Here is a 25694-nt window from a genome sequence, read left to right as displayed (position 1 = left end):
AAATCCAGCTGCCCCAACTTCCCGGGCCTGTCCTCCCCCATTCTGGTGTCTCTGCTCCCCTCCGTCCGCTCCGCACCCCTCCGAGAGTCTCAGACTTCCAAAATGAGTTGGAGAGGCTGGAAGGGGAGACGGGGAATGTTAGTAGAGTGAACGGCGGGTCCTGGGGTTGGATGGGACGGGAGGGACGAGGGACTGTTTAGACCGAATCCCCATCCCGGCAAACAGGAGGGGATGAAAACTTCTGCAGCTGAGATTCTCGGTTAACGCCTCTGCTGCCGGGGTTCCTTTGGCTGGTGGGAGCCAACCTCCAGAATTGGGGAGGGGTAGAGGGTCCCGCTCAGCCCCCTCCTGCCCATCCTCTCCCCTCTTTCCACCTTGGGGCCACCTGCCCCAGCTTGGACGGGGCCGCGATGTCTCCAGCGTGGGGAGGGGAGGAAAAGTTCCCTCATCTGTAAAATGGGGATTAAAACTGTGAGCCCCACGTGGGACAACCTGATTCCCCTATGTCTACCGCAGCGCTTAGAACAGTGCTCGGCACATAGTAAGCGCTTAACAAATACCAACATTATTAAAAGGAGCGAGGCATGGGGGTCGGGGTCTCGGATTCATTCAATTTCATTCAGTCGTATTTACTGAGCGCTTACTAGGTGCAGAGCACTGTACTAAGCGCTTAGATGGACGGGGGGGAAGGAGCGAGAAATCCCCCCCAGCCCCTCCCCGGCCAGAAGGTTTTGGACACCCCCCACTCCTTCGCCCACCTCCTGCTGGGGCCCCGGTGGCGCGTGCCTGCCTCGAGGTAAGGGGGAGCGGTTTGGCCGGGGAAAGTCTCCCCCCTTTATGAAGCCCCCCTTCCCACTCCCCGCACACTAGAGGCGGGACTCCCTCTCTCGCAGGCCAGAGTCCGGGCTGCCGCTGGCGGGGAGCGGGAGAAGGGAGGCTGGGGGCGGTGGGAGGGAGTGGAGGGAGGGGAGGGGGATTGGGGAAGGGATTGGGGAGGGGATTGAGGAAGGGGGGGTCCCCCGGCTCGCCTTCCCCCCCAACCCCATCCCCCCGCCCTCCCCGCACCTCTCTGGCTGCAGAGCAGCCCCGAGCGCTGAAACTTTCCTGCCCTAGTGCGCAGGCGCGGGGCCGGGTTTTGGGGGGTGGGGGGGTGGGAGGGGAGGGGGGGAGTGGGAGGGAGGGTTAAAATAAAGAGTCGGCCGGGAGCGCGGGGATCAGTTCAGCCGGAGCTGGGCTTCTCCCCGGTTCGGTCTCCCCCGGCTGGCAGCCACAGTGCCCCCGAGGCAGGCGGGCAGAAGGGCAGGAGGGCCAGCGGGTGGGCAGGGGGCTGCCCTCCCCCCTGGACGCTGGGCCCCGGGCTCGCCCCCCTCCTCCCTCCCCTCGCCCCCCACGAGGATCTGGCCGAGCCCAAGGCGGGGCGACCGAGGACCCAGAGCCGGGAGCCAGGCGGGGCGAGCGCTGCGCCCAGTGCCAGCGCCTCTGCCCTGCCCCGGGACCGGCCCCGGGGCTCCCACGCCGGACACTCTACTGCGGGACGGCCACGGAGCGCGGCTCGAAGCCAGGTGAGTCCCGCACCCCGAGGACCCCCGCACTCCCAAGGACATTCCCCGCCGGCCGGTCCTCGAGCGGGCTGCTTCTCCCTCCTCCCGTCCGTCTGTCCGGCTGCCTGTCTGGCTGCCGGGGCGACTGTCCATCCGCCTTTCCCGAGCCCTCCCCCGGCCTTAGTGTTCCCGGACAGAGCCTGCTGAGGGAGTTTCTCGGTCTCCACGTCCGGGGGAGATGTTGCTTTCTCTCTTGTTTGGTTTGGTTTGGTTTTCTTCCTCTGCTTTCGGGTTCTCTCCCCCCATCCCGGAAAACTCGGATGGGAAGGGGCCGCGCCGGGGTCGGTTGAGCGAATTCATAATAATAATAATAATAATAATGGTATTTGAAGAAAGGGAATAAAATTATCTTTGATGGGGGTGGGGGAATGGGGTGCACGGGGAGATACCTTTGATGGGATCCGGAGAGGCCCTGGGAAGCGGGAGGGGAGGGGAAGGGAAAGATGGGCCGCTTCCTCGCCTGGGCCGCGCTGGCCGGAGATCGCCTTCTCTCAGGACACCGGTCCGCAGAGCCCGGCCCTTTGGGAGGGCTTGTGAAAGGGCACCTGGAATTTGGGGGGGGGGGGAAAGCCTCCCCGCTACTCTTCATCCCCAAAGTCCAAGAGACCCGCCCCGACCCCAAAGGCAAATTCCCGGGAGTAAGGAGAAAAGCGCGCCCAGAGTTTTGCGGGATGGACTGGGCTGGTGCCCTGGACAGGTGCACCCAGCCTTGCCCCAGTCGCCAGTTTTCCCCATCCGACTTGGTGCTTTTCGAGAGGGTCAACCCGGGGACCTTGCCCGAGCACCCCGACCCTTCGACCCCCCGTCCCCATCCCCCGACCGTCCTGAGGATTCCCCAGGGAACTCAGGAGTCCCGGGAGGCCTCGATCCCCTTCCGCGAGTGCCATCCTAGGAGCTACAGGGGCTTTGGTCTCCCACTGTGGCCCTGGGAGTTGGGGGGGGGAGGCTTGGGGTCCCCTCCATTCAACGGCAGACGAGTCCGAGGCAGCCAGAAGATCGTGTGCGTGTAACCGTGTGCACACGTGCGCATAAATGTGTATGCGTGCCGACTTTGTGGATGTACGGATGCGTGGGCCAGAATAGATTTTACTTGAATGGATAGACGGGTGCGTGGGAATGCCTGTGAATATGTGCGTGTATATGTGTGCGGGTAGGTGTATAAATGTATGTGTGTGGGGGGAGGGTGAATGGGTGGAAGGCGGGGCGCTCAGGGGAGGGGGCTTAACTGCTCTTGCCCCTGTTTTTCATTAAGCCCCATTAAACCAAAATGCTCATGTTTAGTGGTAGGAATGAAATAGCATTTCCAGTCCTCGGAAGATGACGAGGAAAGGGTTTGGGGTGCGGGCTAAACAGAAGCAATTCAAAGAGAAAACTCAGCCCCTACCAAGGGCAAATCTTTTTTTTCTGTTGTTGTTCCATCCTTTTTTCTCTCTCTCTCTGAATAATTCAAAAGAAAGGAAAAAAATAGTTTCAAGGTCCTGGGGTTGCCGGGGCACAGACGCCTGGCGCAGACACACGCGCTCAGCCCTAAGATTCCTTAACACGTTCTGCAGCCGCCGCGGGAAAGTAGGGCAGACGGCGGCCACACAGCAGCAGCTGCCGCCGCAGCATTTCAACCGGCCTGTGCGGGTCCGGGAGAGGGACCTTGGGATCGCTTGTTTCGTTAGGATCTGGGCAGAGAGGAAGGAAAAAACCGGGCCGAACGAAATCCAGTGTCGTTGCGGGGGACGGCTGGACTGGAGTCCGAAATGGACGGTATTAATCAGCCTTCGCGCTGGTGGTCCAGCCGCCTGTCACCGCTGATGGTTGTGATAAAATTTGAATGATGATTTTATAAGGATTGAGCAGAGATACCCAGGGCGCAAGCTGATGGAACTTTCCCAGTCCTCATTAATGTAAGCAATTAACTCTTTCACGCTCAATTAGACCAGAATAAGTCTCTAGAATAGATTCTGCACAGTCCATTAATACCCTTAATAAAGCGAGGGTAAATACCGTAGTTGGGGACTCCAGCCCATCGCTGCTGTGAAAAAGTGCGCGCACGCACACACACACACACACACACACACAAACTCACGCACATATGTAAGCATATATACAAACACACAACTTATACACATGCACTCCAAAAGTGAAAGGAATTTCTTTACGATTAGAATTTCATCCTCAGCCCGTTCCTAAGTACGGGCGTCTACTACAGCTCTTCGATTTGCCAGAAGTACAACGTAATTTACCGAACAACCAACAGGCCGGTTAATATTTAGACTACAATATCGAAAAGATTTATACTGGAGCCTACCGTTCAGGGCAATAGGTTTTCGATTATTTCCCGAGGCTGGAGAGCTGAATTTATTTCACTGAGTTCACAGGTGGGCCTGGGTGGCAAGTTTTAAATTGTATTCAATTTCTCTGGGTTTGTAGTCTAAGGACTCGTTTGTTTGTTTGTTTGTTTCCTTTCTATCTCCGTTATTTTGTCCGCTTTGGAAAAATTCATACACTTTTCCCAATAATTCGCCTAAATCCCATTCCATGCGGAAGCCATCTAGGGAGACATCCATTCCTGGGTCCTGTCCGCTCGGAAACACTCGGTCCCTGAAAACGTCCTAGCTGAGAGAGGCCACTCGGATTCGAACGGAGAAATAATGTCTAGCCCACGGCAGGATGTGGTGGGAATAGCAAAGTCTCAAAAAGAATTATTGGTCTAGGACTTAGACCTGGTGAGTCCCATGTGGGGCAGGGAGCGTGTCCATCCGAGTGACTTGTATCTACCCCAGCGTTTAAGAACAGTGCTTCACACGTAGTAAACGCTTAACGAATAATGATCATCATCAACCATAATAGCTATTAATGGAAATATTATTATTAAGAACTATCAATGGACCACCTGGCCCCAGATACACAAGGAGGCATTCCGCTCAATCACCCTCCAGCACACAGTAGTCAAGGGGCAGGGACCCTCCAACCCACAATGGCTCAAGAGCAATGCCAAGGGTCTTATGTTCTAGGGGAGATTCTTGGCAGAGTATGGCAGAGGCGGGGGAAGAAAGGCGCTTAACTTTCAGCCCACCCGGACCGGTCGCTAAAGAGTGATTAGTTCTCGTTTACACACCCTATGTGTGTAAAACTGAACCGCTTTATAACAATGTGCCTGGCTGTTGTTCGGGAGGGGGAAGGGGAAAGGGGAAAGCTGGAAACGCAAACAACCAACACCCAGACCCTTCTTCTGGGGAAGGGGCAGGGGTGTGGAAAAGGAGAGAGATAAAGATCTGTTTACAGGAACCAGAATTAAAGGTAGCGGTAACACCGAAATCAAAGAGCGTGGCTGTCCCCGTCGGCAGCGAAGAAGATGGAGAGGGCTTTGATGCCTGGAGAAAACCTCTCTGCTCTCTTTCTTCTACAGAATTCGCTCCTCTGATTCCGAATGCTTGTATCTGATGTGTCGTGAGCGGGTTCGATCTGGGAAATTTCCCCCATCGTAGGCTGAGATTGACTATTGGCTGGGTGTCTGCCGAGAGGAGAAAACTTGTGACTACCTGTACGCTCCCTCCTCCTCGCACTCTTCCCCTCCGCCCCCCGCGTCCAAACCCCTGCCAGAAACCAAAATCGTTCTCACAATGGAGGTTGGGGTGGATAATTTGTACTTCCTTGTGGCTAGAGAGTGATTTGTCCCCTGGTCCTGGGTGTGGTTGGGCCTGATTGGGTTGGGAAAAAGACTCCAGAGGGGTTCTCGAGGCTAAGCGGGGTCATCTGGGCAGGGAGGAGTTTTCCTGTGTTGTTGTGGTTCATTTCGGGGTGACGAACGGAGTCACTGTCAGCACTCGGCCCAGCTGAAACCTCCGTCCCGGCCCCGCCAGGCCCCAGGCTAATATCCCGGGACGGGAGAGGGCGCAGCCAAGAAAGCGTTGAAATTCTTCAAGCAGAGATTGGCGTCGAGGGGGCCCAGTTATCATCTCTGCCCTGGGTTAGACGATTTTCACACTTGCTCCAGTTTGGCCCGGCAGAGCCCAGACTTCATCGGGAAGCCTGCAAACGCGGACGAGGCCCTTCTTCCCAGATAGGAGACTCTCCGGCGGGGAAACGGTTAACTCAGGAAGAGAGGGAAGGTGGGGATGCAGGACGGTGCGGGGCAGGCAGGGACTAATTCATCCCCCGGCGAGAGTCTCTCCAATAGTTAGACGAAGGTTGTATGATTCGCAGTGAGGGTGTTCCCTGCGGGGGTATTTTGGGTCCAGGGGCGGCGGTCGTCTGGCAGTCATTGAAAGGGTGACTGACCCTTAGGCGTGTGTGTGTGTGTGTGAGTGAGTGAGTGTGCTTGTGTGTGTAGGGAGAGGAATAGGAGAGTGACACCGCGGTAGAAACAGGCAGAGATGCATACAGAAAAACAGAAAAGGTTGAGAAATAATAAAAAAAGACAGTAACATTTAGGAAGACACAAAGACAGATACAGAATGGGATCAATTTCATTTCCTTTTTTCTTTGGTCCGGCTTTACTGTCCTGGGATTGCCTTTTTATTGTTTTATTTTTTTCTCCGGGGCAGTGGGGTGAGCTGAGAGGCGGCCTTGCTCAGGGTGCCCTCCCTAGATCAAAGCCCGCGCAGGTAGGAGCGGGCTGAGGCCAGCGGGCCCAGCTTGCTCTGCCGGCCCGGTCTAGGAGACCCCGGGGAGAACGGCGGGGGTGGGCTGGGCCGGCGGGGGCAGGGAGCTGGCATGCCGCAGCTGGCATCCCGCAACTGGGATCTCTTGCCGCCGACCCCTGGCCCTCGTCCTACCTCTGGCCTGGAAGGCCCTCCCTCTTCAAATCCTCCAGACAATTACTTTTCCCCGCATTAAAGCCTTACTGAAGGCACATCTCCTCCAAGAAGCCTTCCCAGACTAAGCCCCACTTTTCCTCGTCTCCCACTCCCATCTACGTCACCCTGACTCTCTCCCTTTGCTCTTCACCCCCTCTCCCCGCCCCACAGCACTTATGTATAGATCTGCAATTTTATTTATTTATATTGATGTCTGTTTATTCGTATTGGTGCCTGTCTCCCCCCTCTAGACTGTGAGCTCGTTGTGGGTAAGGATCGTCTCTCTTTATTGCTATAGCACTTTCCCAAGCTCTTAGTCCAGTGCTCTGCACACAGTAAGAGCTCAATAAATACGATTGGATGAAAACATGAATCCCTCAGGCCACTCAATCCCAGCTACGACTCAAGGGCGAAGTTAAACGCAGGGTCTCCGCGGAGGGGAAGGGGAACTCGTCCTGCTCTTCTCTACCTCCCTCTCCCTTTTCCCCTCTCCCCTTTCCCTCTCCCTCTCCCCACTCCACTGCTCCGAGCCGAGCTGCTTCAGACATTAGGCCTTGCAACTTTCTAGAGTCCGTTTCCTTTCCTCTTGGAAATGGACTTTGCCTCGATTTAGGGAGCCCTCCACCGCTGGGCTACCTCGGTGGGGCCGGCTGGCCTTCCAGGCTACTCTGCCAGGTCACCCAGCGAGCCCGAGAGGTGGGACAGCGCGGGCGGTGGGCTTGGGGTGAGTTCGGTCCATTGCTGGTGAAGCGGCCCAAGTTTTGGGGGGTTGCGTGAGGGCGGGGATGAGGGAGAGGGTGAGCTTGGGCGGGTGGTGGGTGGGCTTAGAGGTGAATTTGAGGGTGCGTGGGGGTGACCGGCTGTGGACGGGGCGGACCGGGGGGCATTCGAATGACCTTCCTCCTCCTACTGAACTGGGATATCATGAAATGATAAACCTGCAGACGGAGGCGCCTTTGAAGTCCGCAAAGTGACACCCGTCTGGGCTCTATTTTAAAAGGAAAACGTGAGGCCGGAATTCAGTGGTTTATGGGGGGAGAGGAGGAAAGCATCTCAGTTCCCGGGAGCAGAGAATCAATCCCCTTGGTGGTTTATGGGTCAAGAGACCATCCTCCCCCGTGTGTGTGAGTGTATTTCTACCTCTTTCTGTTATTCATCTGGGAATTTAAATGTCTGGTCATTTCCTCCTGTGTTTGCGGCTCTTGTTGCCGTGGAGAGTTGTACCCGAGTCATCCGATGCTACCCCTTTTCATGAACCCCGTTTCTTTCGACGAGCGTAGGCCAATTATCCTCGAGGAAAAGGGAGCGGGTGGGTCTGGGATGGTTGCTCGGGGAAATGACGGTGGGATGCGGAAGAGGAATTCTATCCACCGAGGAAGAGGATTTATTAAGCACTCACTGCGTATATATTAAGCGCCTGGGAAAATCCCATAGAGTAGGAAATAAATGTGAGATTAGCAGATAGCGGGGGAGACAGTCACTCGAATACTTTAGCACTGAATTTCCGCTCCCCCCCCATGTCTCTTCCCTTTCCCCATCCCGTTTCTCCCTTCCTCAACCCACCCCACCTTCCCGCTTTTTCCTTTTCAGGCCGGCGACTCTCTCCCCGCGGCTCTCAGCCACCACCATGGGCAGCAAAACCCTGCCGGCGCCGGTGCCCATCCACCCTTCCTTGCAGCTCACCAACTACTCCTTCCTGCAGGCGGTGAACGGGCTACCCGCCGTGCCCTCGGACCACCTGCCCAACCTGTACGGCTTCAGCGCCCTGCACGCCGTGCACCTGCATCAGTGGACGCTGGGCTACCCGGCCATGCACCTGCCCCGCTCCTCCTTCTGCAAGGTGCCCGGGGGTGTGTCCAGCCTGGTGGACGCCCGCTTCCAGCTGCCAGGCTTCCCCTGGTTCCCGCACGTCATCCAGCCGAAGCAGGAGGCCGGGGGCGCCCCTTCGAAGACCAAGCCCCGCTTTGACTTTGCCAACCTGGCCTTGGCCGCCACCCAGGAAGACCCCTCCAAGCTGGGGCAGGGCGAGGGGCAGGGCTCGCCGCCGGGGCTGGGCTCCCTGCTGGACGTGGCCAAGCTGTCGCCGGAGAAAAAGCCCACGCGGGGTCGCCTGCCGTCCAAGACCAAGAAGGAGTTCGTCTGCAAATTCTGCGGCCGTCACTTTACCAAGTCCTACAACCTGCTGATCCACGAGCGGACTCACACGGACGAGCGGCCCTACACGTGCGACATCTGCCACAAGGCCTTCCGGAGGCAGGACCATCTCCGAGACCACAGGTGAGCGCTTAGCACCCAGTTAGGGCTTAACAGGTACCATTAACAGAGACCCCCGAGGAGTTCGGGGTTGAGGGGACACGACATGGAATTAGACCGGGGATGTTAGGGGGGGATTATTCTGGGGTCGGGAGAGTGAGAGGATGCCCCTGGCGCCCCTGACCTCTCCTTCCCTAGCCCCAAGCATGTACGGCTAGAAGAGGGCATCCTTAAGAGGCCCATGCAACAAACCACAGCCCCTGGGCTCGATTGAATAAACCATCGGTCTGTCAGCTATCCACCGAAACCAGAGGGCTTTCGTGATCTCTCCTTTCATTCATTCAATCGTATTGATTGAGCCCTTCTTGTGTGCAGAGCGCTGTACTAAGCGCTTGAGAAAGTATAATACAGCAATAAAGAAAGACGATCCCTGCCCACAATGAGCTCATAGTTTGGAGTCTCCTTTTACATCCTCCCATTCACCCATCGCGGAAAACGTAGTTGGAGAAGCTTCCTAGGTCATTTCTTTCTCTTCTCTGACACCGTAACCCCACCCCCACTAGTTCGACCGTCAAAATTTTCAGGATAATCTTTTTCTTTGGCTGCGGGGGGGGGGGTGGGGGGGCAGGGGCGTGGGATTTGGGTGGGCAGGTGGAAGAGCTGCAGGCTGAAGCAATCCACCTCTGGGTTCCATCCAGGTGATTAGCACTTTCTCCGGCTCCAGGCCGGGAAACCCCCTAAACTCTTGCCGGCCTATAACCCCCCCAAGCCCGCCCCCACCCCAGTCCCAACCCCCCACCCTCCGGAGAGCCACGTGCTCGGATTCTGCTCCCTCTGGAGAGGGATGAGGGACTGGTGCAATAAGTGGGTGTCGGGGGTTGGTGGAGTATTGCAGAAGGGCTCTCCCTCTTTCGTCGATCTTCGAGATTTCTGTAAGCCAGCTCTGCACACAGTAAGCTCTCAATAAATACGATCGATTGAATGAATAACCCTCTCCTTCTCCTCCTTCCTCAGATACATCCACTCTAAAGAAAAACCTTTCAAGTGTCAAGAGTGCGGGAAAGGATTTTGCCAGTCCAGGACTCTAGCCGTCCACAAGACACTGCACACGCAAGTCAAGGACCTCAAACCCTCCAAAATCAAATGTTAATCATCCCCAGAAGTCCCGATAGCCTCCTCACCCCCCGCCCCCAACCACCACCACCCCTGCCCCTGTCCGTACCCCGCTCCGGCCCTCCTAGGCTTGCCCACTTCCAAACGGATCGAAGCTCCTCGCACCACCGGGGAAGCGGGACGTTTCTTCCCCAAGTAGCTCCCCACCTGGCTGGCTCCCTACTTGCGATCCCGTGGGGGCAAAAGCCAGGGAGCCCGCGGGCGTGTGGCTTCCAGGAACTTTGTACCAAAAGGTGGTGCTCTCGTATCGGACAGATAGCTCCCCGGACTGGAAAGCCACCGCAGCGTAACTTTCAGAAGTATTACTTTTTTTTCCTATTGTTATTTTATACGTTTTAATTTTGTTTTGTTTTTTTGTTTTTTTTTTAAAAAAACTGTATAAGCTTGTAACTCTTACACTGCGGAAAAGGATCCAGGAGAACCGTTGAGAAACTTCTTCGGATTCACATCACCTTTCGTCCTCCCCCTCCCTCCCTGCAGATTTAAGGGAAAAAAATACCCCTCTCTCTCCCTCTTTCTCTTCCCCCTCCTTACTTTTTCTCTCTGGCTGTCCCTTTCTCCTGCCCCCCCCTTATCTAGTTCTCCTTTCTCCCTTCCTTTCTCCCTTCTTCCTTTTCCTCACCCTTCCCGACTCTCTCCTGCTTCCCCACCCACTCTCTACCCTTCCCTTTCCCCGCCGCGCCCCCCCCCCCCATCCTTAGGCCTCCTCCACCCCAATCTCAATTCGCAGCTCCCCAAATCCGGACCCGCCGTAGCCGCTCGCCAGAATTCCAGGAGCCTCAGGTCTCCGACACCCTGGACTGATAAATATTCACTCTACAACGGACTCGTAGACTTCGTTTCTATTTGTGGTCTGGTGCCTTAGGGAGAGAGTTGTAAAATGCGGACTATTTAAATACACACACACACAAACATACACACACAGCGAGAACGGAGGAAATAAATCAAGCTGGCGCTCTGCACAACGTGGTTTCAGTGGTACTTTTAAGTCTGTTTTTTCTGTGTGTGTTGGTGACAGATCTCAATCGAAAAGTGAAATGCTGGCTTTTTGGAACCGTGTAAAAAAAAAAGAGAGAGAGAGACATTCCAATATGTTTTGTAAAGAGAAAAACTTGTACGGCTCAGGCACTTTATGCTGATGATTGATAATGGACATTTATCACTGGAGTTTTTAAATATTAAAATAAATGGCTATTTTATAGGCAGCCTCGCCTGGGTGAGCTTTTCACTCACACACTCGGAAAACTCGATTTTCTTTCCTTGGGATCTTAAACAACCTGGTCTATTCTCCCCATGCCACCATCCTACTGTCCCGAATTTTAGAAAGGGGGAAATAGAGTGAAGGAAGGATTTCTCTCTCTCTCTCTTTCTGTTTCTTTCTTCCTTTTTCTGGAGGTCCTCTTTGTCCTAGAAAGAAGGGGGAAACAGGGAAAATCTGCCTGGAAAAGAGGAAAACCATCACTTTGTTCTTTGCATGAAGGTTGTCTGGAAACCATCCTCAGGATTAGGCGATAATATTAGGTGTTAAAAGTGGAAGCGAAGAATGAAGCGGCCACGCCGGCCTGGGGTGGGGTGAGGGGAGGGGAGGAGAGGGTTGGGGGAAAGGCGGAGGGGTGGGAGAAGATCTGAAGCTGGGCGACCAGAAACCCATCACCCGTTGGTCCCGGTTATCCGCCTGCTCAATTCATCAATCGCGTTTTCTCCAGGATGGAGCGGGCGCGGCGGCCTTTGAGCCCGGCCAGCTGTCTTAGATCAGAAATGTTTATTCGACGGAGGAGGCAAAGGCTTCAGGAGGAGACGTAAAAAAGAGCTCTCTGTGCAGAGACCCGGCAGGCCTTTGATGTGGGTATTGTTTCATTCGGGTATTTTGTAGGCAATACATATGCGCGCGCGCACACACACACACACACACACACACACACACCCACACACACCCCCTTCCCTTCCCCACACCATTTTTCCCCTTGTCGGGCATTCACCCCAGAAAACAGGGGTGGGAAGAGGATCAGATCTCTTCTTCTCTTGCCAGTTATCGTGCTTCAAACCAAATCCAGTCTCTGAGGATGGGGTATCCTCTTCCTTTCTCTAGTCGCAGAAACTCAAACTTGGCTATATTCGATCTCCTCCCTCCCCTTCCAACCTCCCCCCCGCTCTTCCCCGCCCCCCCCCCCCGCCCCTAACACCCCCAACCATTTAAGTTTGTTATGTGTCTATTTTACAGTAAGATATTCCTCCAGGACTTTTTAGATACTATGTATTTTAAAAGTCATTAGGAACACATCCATTTCAGAGAACACCACTGCTTTCTTTCATTCATTCATTCATTCATTCATTCATTCATTCATTCATTCATTCATTCAGTTGTATTTACTGAATGCTTACTGTGTGCAGAGCACTGTACTAAGCGCTTGGAAAGTACAATACAGCAATAAAGGGAGGCAACCCCTGCTCACAACGGGCTCATAGTCTTTTTTTTTTTGGTGGGGAGGGGGAAGAGTAGTTATTTATCACTAAACTCCAGACAGGAAAATTTAATATGTTTTAAAAATATTTTTCAGCCCAAACTGGATTTTTTTTAACGTGATAAACTTGTTAGCAGTAATAGTATTTTAGGCTTCAATTGTATGAACAGTACGGTTTCTGGCACTTAACAAATGCTATAAAAAAAAAACAAAAAATAAACAAAACTCCACTGATGGCAATTATTTTCTGCTCCCCCAGGCCTGCTATTCACACACTAGGAAGGGAAAATGGCTTAGCAGCCTTCTTTGACAGGGTGGCTAGCTTGGAAAGGAGGCACTACCTTGAAATGAGGAAACCAAGCTCTGGCTGAAAGAGACGGAGTCTTCTAATGTTTCCTTCTTCTTTCTCTTCAACCTAGGAAACTGTTAAATATTTTGGTTTCACATTTGGATTTAGGTGAGACTTCCTTTTCTGAGATGGATATGTTGCTTCAACAGAGAAAGGGCTGCAGGTTGGTCTCATTTTAAGCAGTGTCTCCAGACTAGCAGTTCCCAATTTCAGTAGGACTTTTGTGGATCAGCTGGTAAGGACTATTACCTAGGCCTTGGTAGTAGTGCCAAACCATGAATCAGCACATCCCATCTTCCTAGGACTGGCTGACCCTGAAAATGTTTCCCCAGCTGGACATTCACCAGGGGCCTGATGTAGTCTCGGCCACTGGATGCTACAAGGAGGTATGTTATTCAGAGGGGTGGAGGGAGTGGCAGGAGAGGAGAAGACAGAGCTCAGGAGCTTATTGAGGATAGACCACCAGTGGTGACTTTTGAAATCCAAAAGCCCTAAGAGGCTGGAAGTAGTGCAAATAAGGAGGTATGTGGTTGGGGAGGTGGGTGGAGGAGAGAGGGGAAATGGGGAAGTCCCCATGTTCTTTCACCCTATTTCCCCTTCAAATAATAGTAACTGTGGTATTTGTTAAGCATTTACTATGTGCCATGAAATGTACTAAGTGTTTCTCCCCCGATTAGACTGTAAGCCCATCAATGGGCAGGGATTGTCTCTATCTGTTGCCGAATTATACATTCCAAGCGCTTAGTACAGTGCTCTGCACATAGTAAGCACTCAATAAATACTATTGAACGAATGAATGGGGTGGATTCAAGTAAATCAGGTTGGACACAGTCCTGGTCCCACGTAGGGGTCACAGTCTCATTCCCCATTTTACAGATGAGGGGTCTGAGCAGAGAAGTGAAATGACTTGCCCAAGGTCACAGAGCAGACGAGTGGTGGACCGGGAGTAGAACCCATGACCTTCTGACTTCCAGACCCATGTACTATCCACTTTGCCATGCTGCTTCCCTGTGATTTAGGTCCCTTAACTAAAAGCCTGGCTTGTTCCACCTGCCCCCAGCCAAATGCTCTATTCCTGCACCCTAAACTCTGCCTTCTCCTGCTTTCAGACCAGCGACCCGAAGACCAAAGAGAAGGGCTGAAACCGCTTCTGAACTGGCAGCTTGGTGATAATCCTGATATGATTCCCCTAGTTTTGTTTTCCTGACTCTCCTTAAAGAGGCCTTAAATCTGATCTGCTGATTAAATGGCATGCCTACCTCTCCACCAGTATCGATGCCATAATTCAGGGTCACGAGCATATTCAGTATTTATTGAGCATTTATTTTGTTCAGAGCAGCATACTGGCCTAGTGACAAGAGCCCAGGCTTGGGAGTCAGAGGACATGAGTTTTAATCCCGGTTCCGCCATATGTCTGCTGTGTGACCTTGGGCAAGTCACTGTATTTCTCAATGTCTCAGTTATCTCATCTGTAAAATGGGAATTGAGAATGTGATCCCCATTTGGGACAGGACTGTGCCCAATCTGATTACCTTGCATCTACCCTAGTTCTTAGAACAGTGCTTGGCACGTAGTAAGCACTTAACCATTGTTATTATTATTATTACTAAGCACTTACAGTAGGTAGAGCACTGTACCATTTGTATACTGGGTGTCTACTATGTATAAAGTGCTGTACTGAGGGCCTACTCTGTAGAGCACTGAAATAAACATCTACTACTATGGGCAGAACACTGTACTAGTCACTTAGGGATATTCATAAGAACTTCTCTTTGTATCACAGATGATCAGTGGCATTTATTGAGGATTTATGTTTGCCAAGAACTCTGCTGAACATTTGGGAGATCACAGTTATCTTTATCTGAGTCCTGCTCATCAGTCAATCAGTCAGTCAATAAACTGTAGTTATTGAGTGCTTACTCTGTGCAGAGCCCTGTACTAAGTACTTGGTAAAGTACAATAAAACAGAGTTAGTAGAAGCATTCCCTGCCCATAAGGAGCTCAGAGTCTAGATGGGGAGGTAGACATTGCATTCTTTCTCTCTTTTGGCCTCTCTTTTCAACCGTATTTCAATAGTATTTATTGAGTGCTTACTGTGTGCAGAGCACTGTCCTAAGTGCTTGGGAGAGTACAATACAACAATAAACAGATACATTCCCTACCCACAATGAGCTTTTAGTCTCTGTCAGTCCCCTTTGCTTTTCTACCTCTCCCACAACCATTTTGAAAGTCCTTGAAGACCCAGTTGCCTTTCTCAGGCCAGCTGGTGGGAGAATGATCAATCAAGGAATGGTATTTACTGAGCTCTTACTTTGTGCAAAACACAGTGCAATGCAAAAGAGTTGGTAGGTGCATTCCCTTACCAAAAGCAGCTTAGTCTAGAGGCAAGGTAGATATTAAAATAAATTAGTGATATATTCATAAATGCTAGGGACTGAAGGTGGGGTGAAAATCAAGTGCTTAAGGGATACAGGTCCATAATGAATATCAAGCGCATAGGTGGTGCAGAAAAGAGAGTGAGTAGGAGAAATGAAAGTTTTGGCCAGGGAAGGTCTCTTGGAGAAGATGTGATTTTAGTAAGTGTGAAGTCATAAGGATCAAGGTCCTGTATTTGCTCCCCTTGTCTCTCAGCCATTTCATCTCTAGGCCTGCTTGATCACTTCTGGGTACTCCTGGTTACCAAGGCAAGCAGTTCTCAACACATTTTCCCTTTGTTCTTTGGTATTCTGAAAGGGGTAGCTGAAAAGAAGATGAAGCTACTCCTTGATCTAATCAGGAGCCCTGGCACTGCTGTTGGGTGGGGTTTAATCACCTCGAGAACAAGGTAGGGGCTGGATGGGAAAAACTCATCCCAAGGAATTATTGCTGCCTATCCTGATGTATTTATCCTGTAGTATACTCTTTATTAAATTAGATGCCATATTGTATATAAGGAAGCTCTGGATTACTCAGTGTTGATCTGGCCTTGACTAGCAGGGGAAACTGTCCATCAGTCCCCAGTCCCTAACAGTGCTAAAAGAAACACTAGTTACAATAAGCTTGTCGTTGACATACCTGCTTGAACACAACTCAGAGTCCTTGAAGTTTTTCTTCCATAAAAGCTTTGATGTGGGGGAAAGGGAAATTGGATACTCCCCTCTAAGACTGTAAACTCGTTGTGGGAAGGCAACATGTCTACCAACTGTTGTTTTCATCAGCGCTTAGAACACTGCTTGGCACATATAAGCACTTGACAAATACCATCATTATTATTCGTTTATTCAATCACGTATATTGAGCATTTACTGTGTACAGAACACTGTACTAAGCACTTGGGAGAGTACAATACAACAATAAGCAGACACATTCCCTACCCACAACGATCTTGTTTTGTACTCTCCCTAGCACTTTAGTATAATGCCGTGCACAGGGTAAGTTCTCGATAAATACGATCAATTGATTGAATGATGATGATGAGGGTATTTGTTAAGTGGCTTACTATGTGCCAAGCGCTGGGGTAGATACAAGGTAATCAGTCTGTCCCACGTGGGACTCACATTTTTAATTCTCATTCTACAGATGAGGTGAGGCACAGAGAATAGTAATAATAATAATAATGTTGGTATTTGTTAAGCGCTTACTATGTGCTGAGCACTGTTCTAAGTTCTGGGGTAGACATAGGGGAATCAGGTTGTCCCACGTGGGGCTCACAGTCTTAATCCCCATTTTACAGATGAGGGAACTGAGGCACAGAGAAGTTAAGTGACTTGCCCACAGTCACACAGCCGACAAGTGGCAGAGCTGGGATTCGAACTCATGAGCCCTGACTCCAAAGCCCGTGCTCTTTCCACTGGGCCACGCTGCAGAGAAGTTAAGTGACTTGCCCAAAGTCACATAGCTGACAAGAGACAGAGGCAGGATTAGAACTCATGACCTCTGACTCCCAAGTTTGTGCTCTCTGATGTACTTACACCCTTGGATATGAACATCTGAGGGCTTCTACCAGAGTTCTGTTCTGCAGAACTGGGCAGTAAAGAGCATGTGAAGGGTTAGGAAGAGGGCGGAGCTCATCCACTGGACTTGGAGATGATCATGGTTTAGTGGAAAGAGCAGTGGTTTAGGAGTCAGAGGACATGGTTTCTAATCCCAGCTCCACCACTTGTCTGCTGTGTGACCTTGGACAAGTCACTTAACTTCTCTGTGCCTCAGTTCCCTCATCTATAAAATGGGGATGAAAACTGTGAGCCCCACGTGGGACAACCTGATTTCCTTGTATCTACCCCAGCGCTTAGACCAGTGCTTGGCACATAGCACAATAAATACCATTATTATTATTATTATTATTATTATCTTTGCAGAGATGAATGAGATGTTTGAGAGCTGGAGAGCAGTCAGGCATTCTTGCCGTTTCTTGAAGTTAATAAACCACGACAAACTATTTCTACTCTTTAGCCCTATGAGTTGGTAGCTGAGGGAATTTTTGGTACATGATATTATTTGCAGAGATCATGTTGAAATCTGAGCACTACCCTGACTGGCTCTTGAGCCTGTGGAGACAAAGCAAAGTACCTTTTGCAAAGGCAAAACAATTATCTATCCAATCCAGAGGAATTTTTAAAAATAGAGCTAATGAGGGGAAAAAATGTTCCTTTGGATTAAATTGTCCAGTTTGGCTGTCTATATTGATCACACTGGATCAATACCTGTTTAACTCTTTGCAGAGCACAGGTAAAGTCTTAGTCCTTCACTTGCAACATTATCATCAAAGTAAAGTAGAGCAGTCAGAGTTCCCTGAACAGAGAGCTTTATGGAGCCAATGGTCTCCTTTTAATCAGGGTCTCATATTACAACACAATTTACACTCCATTTAGAGAGTCTGCGGCTAAATTCTAATGGGCAGCTATTTACACAGTTATACAGAATTTTCTTTTTTTCTTTCTGGTTTGTTTGCATTTTATATCAACTGGATGCAAGAAAGAAACTATCTCTTCCACCGTAATAAGCTGAGTGAGAGGCAGTACTGTGGACCTCGATTAAAAGTGGATATCTGGCAAGAACGGGAGTTAAGGGTCTTATTCTTGGTGCAATCTGCAATCTCATGTAAAGGATGAGAGAATGACTTGTCTGGTCACGTCCAGCAGTCAGCTGACTAGACTCCAGCCATGCAGCAGCTCCTGGGATGGCATGTGACTTTGTGGTACCTTGCTCAGCTCCACCCCTACCTGGACATTAGCCTTCTTGTACAGCAATGCTACTGCCCGATCCCTGAGACACACTGCAGATACAGACTCTGTGAGGTCACAGGGCTGTTTCCCCATTTGAGTTGCCTTTAACTGAACAGATTGGAATATCAGGGGGAGAAACCAAACAAAACAGAACCCTATTATCTGAGCAGGCACAGCCCTTCTCTGAGCCCCAAAGGGGTCACCATCAGCTCTCCTTTTCAATACTGCCTTGGAGCTATTGCAAGCCCAAGGAAATGACAAAGAAAAACAAAAATAGCGCCAACACCCATCCATCTACCGTATCCTATTCAAAGCCATGATTTTACCCTCTGCCTTCTCCCTTCTATTTCTCACCACTGAAATAAAGGAAAGTGAGAAGGGAAGAGCAGAGAGCAGAACGTGCAAGGAAAGAATTGCAGTGAGAAACTCTGGTCGGGTCCCTCTTTTGGCGTGGGTGGGTCTCTCATATGAGAGTCCCTGGGACTACCAATGAAAAGTCTGTAAACCCAAGACTGACTTCATCTCCTTTATCCTTGACTTCTCTTCCTGCAACCCCCTGACCGTCTATCCTATGGTTCCTGTTTTCCACCGTACCCAGTAGGGTAGGGCAGCTTCTTTCTTTTCCAAAATGGGGAAGCAAATATAACTTCAGCAGTATTCTAATGGATAAAGCACAGGCTTGGGAGTCAGAAAGACCTGGATTCTAATCCTGGCTCTGCCACTTATCTGTTGTGTGACCTTGGGCAAGTCACTTAACTTCTCTGTGCCTCAGTTCCCTTATCTGTAAAATGGGGATTAAGTCTGTGAGCCTCATGTGGGACAGGGAGTGTGTCCAACCTGAGTAACTCATATCTACTCCACTGCTTAATACAGTGTCTGGCACATAGTAAGCATTAACAAATATCATAAAAAAAATCAGGAGATCTATGTTCTAATTCATGCTCTTCCATTGTCCTGCCATGTGACCTTGGGCAAATCACTTAAATGTTTTGAGGCTCAGCTTTCTCAACCGTTTAAAGGAAAAAAAAATCTGCTTTTCCTATGTCTTATATAGTAAGCCCATAGGTGACAGGGACCATTTTTGATATGATTATCTCATATTTACCCCAACCCTTAGTACAGCACTCGCCACAGAGTAAGCACTTGATAAATTCTATAACTAGCTCCCAACAGGATGAAAACAATTCAAACGATTCAGTCTTCTCTCTGTTCAAGAGAGTTAGTGATGAAGAAGACTCTGGCTAGCCAGTCAGGTTCAAGGCACTTGGTATTGAAGCTGAACTTCTTCCTGGATCCAGGGAGAAAACCATGCAGGAAAGAAGCAGACAGGAAACCGAACAGAAGGGAAGACAAACACCTCACCCTGCTTCAGTGTGTGTTTCAACTGTGATAAAGGGAGAGGCAGGACCAGGTGGGTACATAAATAATCCCAAACATAATCACTTCCAACTTTTCCAATGAGTTCACGTCAATGTGAAAGGGAGACAGTCTCACATCTGACACTAATTTCCCAACTCAGTTTTATTTGGGGCTCTAATGACGTGCATGCCCCCTCTAAAGAAGTACGGCCCTTGGTAGCTCTGCTGATGGCCGGTGGCAGGTCAGATCGTTGAACCTTCTGTGATGTTGAGTCTCTCTCAAGGCATGTGGCATTGGATTCTGAGTCATCATATCACTGGGCCAGGTCAGGGGAAGGGATGGTCGAGCGTGGATCAGCCTGGTGTGTGTGTGTGTGTTGGAGGGAGGCATTTCCTGGGAAGATCTGTGCTCTGTTAAAGTCAACCAAAGCTGGGCTCTACCTGTCTGGATTCCCTTCTCCACTGTCCTAGCCAGCGCTCTCCCAGTGACTTCCTTGCCTCACACTTCATTCGGCCACTTGGGTGGAGTCCAGCTCCACAACCAACAGCTCGACATGCTAATCTTGAGACGAAAACCCTGCGCAGGATGGCTGAAGGAGAGGCTTAGAACCCAATACAGTGAATACACTCTTATATCAACTCCTGAAAGTACTGGCTGCAAATACCAACGACCTCCAGCAAGTTACTCTTAATCTGAGAATAATCGAAACCAAGCTCACCCAATTAATTCCACAGGGCATTGTTTTCTTTCTTTTTCAGAATCACCAGAGAACACATAAAACCAATTTCCTTCTGGGGAATGATGTTGAATCTGTCCAATTTCTCTGTGGTTTATTGAAAACTAGAAACCTCTTGGGTAAAATTATTTCTTTTGGTTACAAAAAATGAATTTCTGGCAATTTTCCAATAATTAAAAAGGTCAGATGATACTTTTTTATTTATTTGCTTTTTATCTAGGATAATCTGAAAAGATCTTACATTTAAGAAAGTACAATATTCATTCATTCATTCATTCAATAGTATTTATTGAGCTCTTACTGTGTGCAGAGCACTGTACTAAGCGCTTGGAATGTACAATTTGGCAACTGATAGAGACAATCCCTACCCAATGATGGGTTTATAGTCTAATTGGGGGAGACAGATGGAGAAAAGCAAGATAACATAATCACGATAAATAGAATCAAGGGGATGTACACTTCATTAACAAAATAAATAGGGTAATAAAAATATTTACAAATGAGCACAGTGCTGAGGGTGGGGGGAAGGGAGAGGGGGAGGAGCAGAGGGAAAGGGGGCTTAGTTGAGGGGAGGTGAAGGGGGGAAGAAGGAGGGAGCAGAGGGTGGAGGAGGAGCAGAGAGGGAGCAGAGAAAAAAGGGAAAACTCAGTCTGGGAAGGCCTCTTGGAGGAGTTGAGCTCTCAGTAGGGCTTTGAAGAGGGGAAGAGAGTTAGTTTGGCGGAGATGAGGAGGGAGGGCATTCCAGGACAGCAGTAGGATGTGGGCCAGAGGTCGTCGGCGGGATAGGCGTGAATGGGGGACATTGAGAAGGTGAGTGGCAGAGGAGCAGAGTGTGCGGGGTGGACAGTAGAAAGAGAGAAGGGATGTGAGGTAGGAGGGGGCAAGGTGATGGAGAGCCTTGAAGCCTAGAGTGAGAAGTTTTTGTTTCATGTGGAGATTGATAGGCAACCACTGGAAGTTTTTAAGGAGGGGAGTGACATGCCCAGAGCGTTTCTGCAGGAAGATGATCCAGGCAGCGGAATGAAGAATAGACTGGAGCGGGGAGAGACAGGAGGAAGGGAGATCAGAGAGAAGGCTGACACAATAATCCAGCCGGGATATTATGAGAGCCTATAACAGTAAGATAGCCGTTTGGATGGAGAGGAAAGGGCGGATCTTGGCCATATTATAAAGGTGAGAGCGGCAGGTGTTGGTGATGGATTGTATGTGTGGGGTGAATGAGAGAGCTGAGTCAAGGATGACACCAAGGTTGTGGGCTTAAGAGACAGGAAGGATGGTCGTACCGTCCACAGTGACAGGGAAGTCAGGAAGAGGACAGGGCTTGGGAGGGAAGATAAGGAGCTCAGTTTTGGACATGATGAGTTTTAGGTGGCGGGCAGACATCTTGGTGGAGACATCCTGGAGGCAGGAGGAGATACAACCCTGAAGGGAGGGGAGAGGACAGGGAAGGAGATATAGATTTGTGTGTCATCTGCATAGAGATGATAGTTGAAGCCATGGGAGCAAATGAGTTCACCAAGGGAGTGAGTGTAGATAGAGAACAGAAGAGGGCCAAGAACTGACCCTTGAGGAACCCCTACAGTTAGTGGATGGGAAGGGGAGGAGGAGCCCATGAAGGAGCCCAAGAATGAATGGCCAGAAAGATAAGAGGAGAACCAGGAAAGGATGGAGTTCGTGAAGCCAAGGTGAGATAAGTTGTGGAGGAGAAGGGGTTGGTCGATAGTGTCAAAGGCAGCTGAGAGATCGAGGAGGATTAGGATAGAGTAGGAGACATTGGATTTGGATTTGGATTCCAGGCCAGAGGCAGGACGTGGGCAAGGGGTTGGTGGTGAGACAAGCAAGATTGAGGAACAGTGAAAATAATAATAATAATGTTGGTATTTGTTAAGCACTTACTATGTGCAGAGCAATGTTCTAAGCGCTGGGGTAGATACAGGGTAATCGGGTTGTCCCACGTGAGGCTCACAGTTAATCCCCATTTTACAGATGAGGTAACTGAGGCACAGAGAGGTTAAGTGACTTGTCCAAAGTCACACAGCTAACAAGTGGCAGAGTCGGGATTCGAACTTATGACCTCTGACTCCCAAGCCCGGGCTCTTTCCGCTGAGCCATGCTGCTTCTCTGGCAGTAGGCTAGCAGTAGGCTAGCAGAAGGCTAGCGAAGTATGTGGGCTGGGTTGTAGGAGAGAAGCGAGTTGAGGTAGGAAGGGCGAGGTGATGGAGTGCTCTAAAGCCAGTGGTGAGGAGTTTTTGTTTGATATGGAAGTGGATAGGCAACTCCTGAAGGTTTTTGAGGAAGGAGGAGACATGTCCTAAACATTTTTGTAGAACGTTTTCTGTAAAACATTTGTAGAAAGTTTGTAGAAAAAGCAGCAGAGTGAAGTATGGACTGGAATGGGGAGAGACAGGAGGTTGGGAGGTCAGCAAGCAGGCTGATGCAGTAATCTAGGTGGGACAGAATGAGTGATTATATTAATGTGGTAGCAGATGGAGAGGAGAGGTCGGATTTTAGTGATGTTGTGAAGGTGGGACTGATAGGATTTGGTGATATATTGAATTTGTGGGTTGAATGAGAGAAAGGAGTCATTATAGATACCCAGTTTTCCTCTGCTTTTAGAGTTTGTCCTCTCCAAAAACCTTACTTTTTAAGAAAAACCTTCATTCCTATGTTCACTCGTTCCCGAAGCTGTGCACATTCACCAAGCGGGTTCTTGCTGTCATGCCAAAAGCCAGACCCTAACAGGTCTGTGGCATCAGAAAAGTAATTTCTTAATTCCCCAAATGACATTCCAGCCAAAACGCAGAGTGAAAACATGGGCTATGGCAGAACTGAATTTCCAGATGAAGAGAGCAATGGGAGATGTGGTTTTTGAGGCTCAGATTGCCAGCCAGTGGCAGAGTAGAGCTCACACTTCCATAGGTTTTTGCATGACCTTCTGAACCTAGTGTGCTTCAAAAACCTCCTGTTGTCATCAGTTGACTGATCCTACCTCTTTCATCCTCCTGTATTTGTCAGTCTGGAAATCAGTCATATTTATTCAGTACTTACTGGGCGCAGGGCACTATACTAAGTGCTTGGGAGAGTGCACTATAACAATGAACAGACACATGCCCTGCCCACAACGAGTTTACAGTCTAAGTCTGCCTCATGCCACTATTACTTGGACATACGGATGCCCTTGGGTGCTATGGTTCCTCCAAGACCTTAAGCAGAATCAATTCATCCTAGTGGAGCTTAGAGTAAAATGGGGATCTATTCCTCCCTAACAAGGATATTGTAAGGACAACAATGCCTTTCAAAACCACTTTGCAAAATAAAAGAGTTGCACCCATTTAAGGTCATTTTTGCCTCCTTGTCAAAGAAGTTCCATGACTTCTAGATGAAGAGAAGGTCTAGGACTCCAGCTGGGAATCCAAGGTACATGAGCCTGATTTTCCTTAAAATTGCTACCCTGAATTAGAACTACTGACATATTTCCATAGCTGTATGACTGAAGGGAGGGAAGGAGGCCATCATCGTGGAGGTGTGCCCAATTAAGGAGCCTGCTCTGCTGTTACAGGGTTAGCAAGTGTCCAGGTTTTGGGCAGGGTCCTAATTAGAAGAGAGCATCTGGGTGTAGCTGGGGTGTGGTTACAAGCACTCTGCCTGCCTGGTAGGGAGGGGGCTGAGCTGTAATATGCAAGTGACCACTTTCTGAGAACCAGAGAAGTCAAGTGTCTTGTCCAAGGTCACACAGCAGGCAAATTTCCAAACCAGAGGTAGAACCCAGGTCCTCTGACTCCCAAGCCTGTACTCTTTCCACAAGCCTCTTTCCAGGAGTTGAATAGTTGATTGTGTCTCCTCTTCCTCTCTCCCTCCTCCTGTCCTCTTTCCACCTCCAAAACCTAAATCTCTGGAAAGGATTTTGGACATGATCTGCCATTTCAAATCAGATAATGTAGACACACCATATCATTAAGTCATTTATTTAGTTAATGTTTATTGAGCACCTATTGTGTGCTGGGCCTTGTGGTAAGTGCTTGCGAGAGAAAATAGAAATAAGGTATAGCTTCTGTCTCCAGAAATTTAACATCACTAAAGGGAGTAAAAAGTCATTGTTCAGGTCTGATGGTCTGTGATGAACAACATCTTGAACTCCTGTTCAAGAGCAACAACCGGCTTTCTGGGATGTGTGAGATCATGGCAGCAAATAGGAATAGTAATAATGGTATTTATAAAGTGCTTACTATGGACAGTGTAAGGCATTGCACTAAGCTCTGGGGTGAATACAAGCAAATTGGGTCAAATACAATCCCTGTCCCACATTGGGCTCGCAGACTTAATCCCCATTTTACAAATGAGGTAACTGAGGCATAGAGAAGTGAAGTGACTTAACCAAGGTCACACAGCAGATAAGAGGAAGAGCTGGAATTAGAACCTAGGACCTTCTGAATCCCAGGCCCATACTCTAATAATGATGATAATAATAATAATTGTGGTATTTGTTAAGCACTTACTATGTGCCAGACACTGTACTAGGCACTGGGTTAGCTGCAAAATAAGGTTGGACACAGTCCCTGTCCCACGTGGGGCTTACAGTCTCAATCACTATTTTACAGATGAGGCGACTGAGGCACAGAGAAGTGAAGTGACTTCCCAAGGTCACAGTGCAGACAAGTGTCAGAGTCGGGTTTAGAACCCATGAACTGATTCCCAGGCCTGTGCTCTATGCACTAAGCCATGCTGATTCTCAGTCCACTAGGTCATGCTGTGAAGTGTTCTCTACTTCTAGACCAAAGCTGGAGCGACTCTGTCACCCTGCTGAGCTTTGGACTCTGCCACCTGTGCCCCTCCAGAGCCTAATGGAACGCTTGAAGGGCTAAAAAGAGATCTCTGGTCTGGCAACTGGGCTAATGTTGGCCTTCTACAGATGGAGCCAGCAATTCGGATGATGGAACAGTGTCTTCCTCATGGCAAAATCCATTCATTCACTCATTCATTTGTATTTACTGAGTGCTTACTGTGTACAGAGCACTGCACTAAGCAGATAGAAGGTACAATATAGCAATGAAATCCATATCCTTTCCAGAAGAGAAGAATGATCCACCTTGAATTTATTTCCGAACACTTTGACTTTTCTTACAGCTCTTTCATCACACATTATCTCCTCTCTTCATCACATCTACCCTATGAAGTAGGGCAGGGCAGGGACTATTATCTCCATTTTACAAATGGGCAAACAGAGGAACAGAGAGGTTTGTTGTGGGCAGGGAATGTGTCTTACATTGTTGTGTTGTACTCTCCCAAGCACATAGTGCAGTGTCCTGCACACAATAAATGTTCAATAAATAAGATTAAGAAGCTCTCAAGGGCTTTGTATGGTGCTCTACACCCAATAATGGTAACAATAATTATATGACTACTACTAATTGTGGTATTTGTTAAGCACTTACTTTGTGTCAAGCACTGTACTAAGAGTGGGGTAGATACAAGATCATCAGGTCAGACCTGGTCCTTGACTCACATGAGACTTGAATTATTTTGGAGTGGCTCTTTGAGGGCCAGCCTAAACTGCTGTCACCCTGAATGCTCTAGGTTCGCCTTTAGCTAACCTTCTCCAGGTGGTTGTCTGAGGAAGGGCAGCCTGAGTTCGGATTTGGCACTGCTAGGCCAAGTTCCACAGCCGGCCCGGGGCCGCTGCTGGCCCCTGAGGATGGGATGAGGGAGGGACACTTCACCCACAACATCGGCTTAAAGTCAACTCGCTGGGAGAGGCCACGTCTGCTCA

At 49.6% G+C, this 25694-nt stretch overlaps 1 protein-coding gene across 1 annotated transcript; it reads left to right on the top strand.

The window, feature by feature from the left end:
• The first annotated feature begins 1223 nt into the window (after window positions 1-1223).
• OSR1 (odd-skipped related transcription factor 1) lies at window positions 1224-10415 on the top strand. Its single transcript, XM_029071716.2, has 3 exons — window positions 1224-1562; window positions 7982-8668; window positions 9659-10415. Exons 2-3 carry the CDS (start codon window positions 8019-8021, stop codon window positions 9792-9794), a joined length of 786 nt encoding a protein of 261 aa, XP_028927549.1. The 5' UTR covers window positions 1224-1562; window positions 7982-8018; the 3' UTR covers window positions 9795-10415.
• The last annotated feature ends 15279 nt before the right edge of the window (window positions 10416-25694 follow it).

The sequence above is a fragment of the Ornithorhynchus anatinus genome, chromosome 1 (genome assembly GCF_004115215.2).
Source record: "Ornithorhynchus anatinus isolate Pmale09 chromosome 1, mOrnAna1.pri.v4, whole genome shotgun sequence".
NCBI classification, from domain to species: domain Eukaryota; kingdom Metazoa; phylum Chordata; class Mammalia; order Monotremata; family Ornithorhynchidae; genus Ornithorhynchus; species Ornithorhynchus anatinus.
This window is presented reverse-complemented; position numbering and strand designations above follow the sequence as displayed.